The sequence below is a fragment of the Olea europaea genome, chromosome 2, assembly GCF_002742605.1.
Source record: "Olea europaea var. sylvestris chromosome 2, O_europaea_v1, whole genome shotgun sequence".
NCBI lineage: Eukaryota > Viridiplantae > Streptophyta > Magnoliopsida > Lamiales > Oleaceae > Olea > Olea europaea.
The window spans coordinates 21,687,083-21,689,344 of record NC_036238.1 but is presented as its reverse complement, the minus strand read 5'-3'; the positions used below and the strand labels follow the sequence as shown (position 1 = coordinate 21,689,344).

Genomic DNA, 2,262 nt, shown 5'->3' with positions numbered 1-2,262 from the left:
TGCTATAGTTAGACACAAGAGTTAATAACTCCCCATCAGATATTTTGACAGTGCCAGGTGAAGGGTAACATGTGGACATTCCCACAATATAACCAGCCTCATTTCCTGCTTCCTTTCCTTCACCATAAACTGGGTTTGATGAGCATATCACTCTTCCATCCTAGTAAATTCACCAGGAAATATGAAATGATGTGTAAGTTTTTTAAATGGTATAGATATATGAATTGTTAAGTAAATCGGTTACGTTAGGATTAAGATTAGTGGAGGATCTAGAAATCCAGATGAGCACGGGTGTCAATTCGACGGTCACCAAATATAAGGAAAAAACAAATTCTCAGTGAGCCAGCACGGGGGCTCGCTGGGTGCTAGCTCCCCCCTCAGTTCTGACATGAAGTACGGACTTGTAATCCTAAATACAATGGCTTTGCATGGTGTACTGTACTTTATTGTGTAGAACCAAAGCATCCAAAAACTTTAGTTGTTAGAAAAGGGTTGCATCGTTTTATTTGGATTTGGTTTAAATGCATCCATTCTAGAATTTATTTATTTTTATTTTTTATTTTTTTCATCAAAGACCTCCCACACGGACAGAATTCATAAATAGGTACTAGGTAGCCGCCATACTTGAATCTAGATTTTTGGTGGTCGATATCACGTTGAATTACTCATCTAAAAGCATAAGCTATTAGAGAAATGATACATTTATCTAAAACAGCGTAGAAGAGATAAGATGGGCAGTTAGTCACATCTAATAGGAATCATAAACAATTTGTAGGTAAAGTCGACGGTTTTTCGAGGAGTCCTCATCTAAGGTTCCTATAAAATTGGATCGAGTTGGCCCTTGCCATCATTCTGGTGTATTATCTCCTTTGTGCAAAATGTGGCAGAAGAAAAAGAACAGAATGAACCCCATCATCTCAACCACGGATCATAAAACAGACAAAATGTCGAAAAATAAGTACCTCTCCATAAAGAGTTGAACCAGTCCCTCCTGCATGCTGGTGTGCAACACCATAGATGACATCTCCGCTGGTTGGCAAACTAACGCTCACTCTTTTAGCATGAATGCAATCATCATTAGCCACACCAATGTCACAAGACTCAACATCATACTCGACCTATAACCAAACCAATTCAACTGAGTTATGGAGCCAATGTACGAAGAAACAGAAGAAAGAAATCAATTATATTTATCAATTTGCCTTTGCATTAGAAATTACTAGAATAATTCGAAGACGTTGAAAGAATCTGGTTTGCTTTGATTGAATCTTCTAGTAGTTATAGCAATGAACTGAATCGAATAGCAAAAACCAATTCATACAGTATGTCCAATTTTATTGGGATTAAGGCTCGGTTTCTTCTTGATGTAATACTCATCATTATCATATATCATCTAATGAACAGAATGGAAAAAATTAATCCTCTGTTTTCTTAAACATGCTTATGAGAAATATGTTCAATTTACCCGGCAAGAATGTCGAGATCTGACTCCTCTGGATTCATCCGGCCTTGTCCAAACATCAGTAACATCGAGAATATAGATTTTAACGGGCACAATGGAGGCATCCCAATCAATGTACTTCACTGTATACCTCAAGTATAGTCTTCTCTTCACACCATGGAATCCTTTATTCACCATGCATTTTGTCTTGTCATAACAACATCCTAAGCCACCGTAATAATCCGATGGCAAAACACGACCATTCCCATCAACTGTGACATTATACAAATCACACCTGCACTCGGTGCACCCCGACCTATCTAGAACACCCCTAGTATCAATTGCATGCACATTGAGCATCCATTTCTCCTCATATCCATCTGGGATCTCGGCCTGATTTCCAATCTCGATTCCATAAGGGCCAGGCACGTGTGTGGCCGTTTTTCGCGTCTCGGATCCTAATCCGAAGTATTGCAATAGATCTTGATCACACACACCACTATTCCTTACAATAGCATAATCTGATTCGTTGAACCCCCTATTTCCATTGTACTTTGGAATATCAACTCCTTTTCGTTGATGGTACCTTAGAACAACCCAATGGTGGAGATAAGTTTCATGGAGGGGGACCGGATTCCCTGCCTCATCGATTACTTCTGCATTGAAACTCTTGATTGCAACATGGCCTCGAGGAAAATCAATATCGTTGTAATCTTTGTTAGAAACATATCCGGGTTTTAGCACAAATTTAGGGGATAGAAAAACCGCAGTTTTCACCCCATTTTCATTGCTTAATTGAGGATGTTTTGAACTTTTAACTT

The 2,262-nt window shown here is 38.8% G+C and overlaps 1 protein-coding gene across 1 annotated transcript in view; it reads right to left on the bottom strand.

Annotated features, from left to right (window-relative positions):
• Nucleotide 1: 1 nt before the first annotated feature.
• LOC111373697 overlaps nt 2-2,262 on the bottom strand; it is a gene marked incomplete at its 3' end in the record, with an annotated part of 18,724 nt that continues 16,463 nt past the window's right edge. The window contains exons 2-4 of the mRNA XM_022996271.1: nt 1,466-2,259; nt 963-1,118; nt 2-160 (exon numbers count right to left, since the gene is read on the bottom strand). Of these exons, the coding sequence (XP_022852039.1) occupies nt 2-160; nt 963-1,118; nt 1,466-2,259 (1,109 nt within the window). The remainder of the gene's footprint in view (nt 161-962; nt 1,119-1,465; nt 2,260-2,262) is intronic.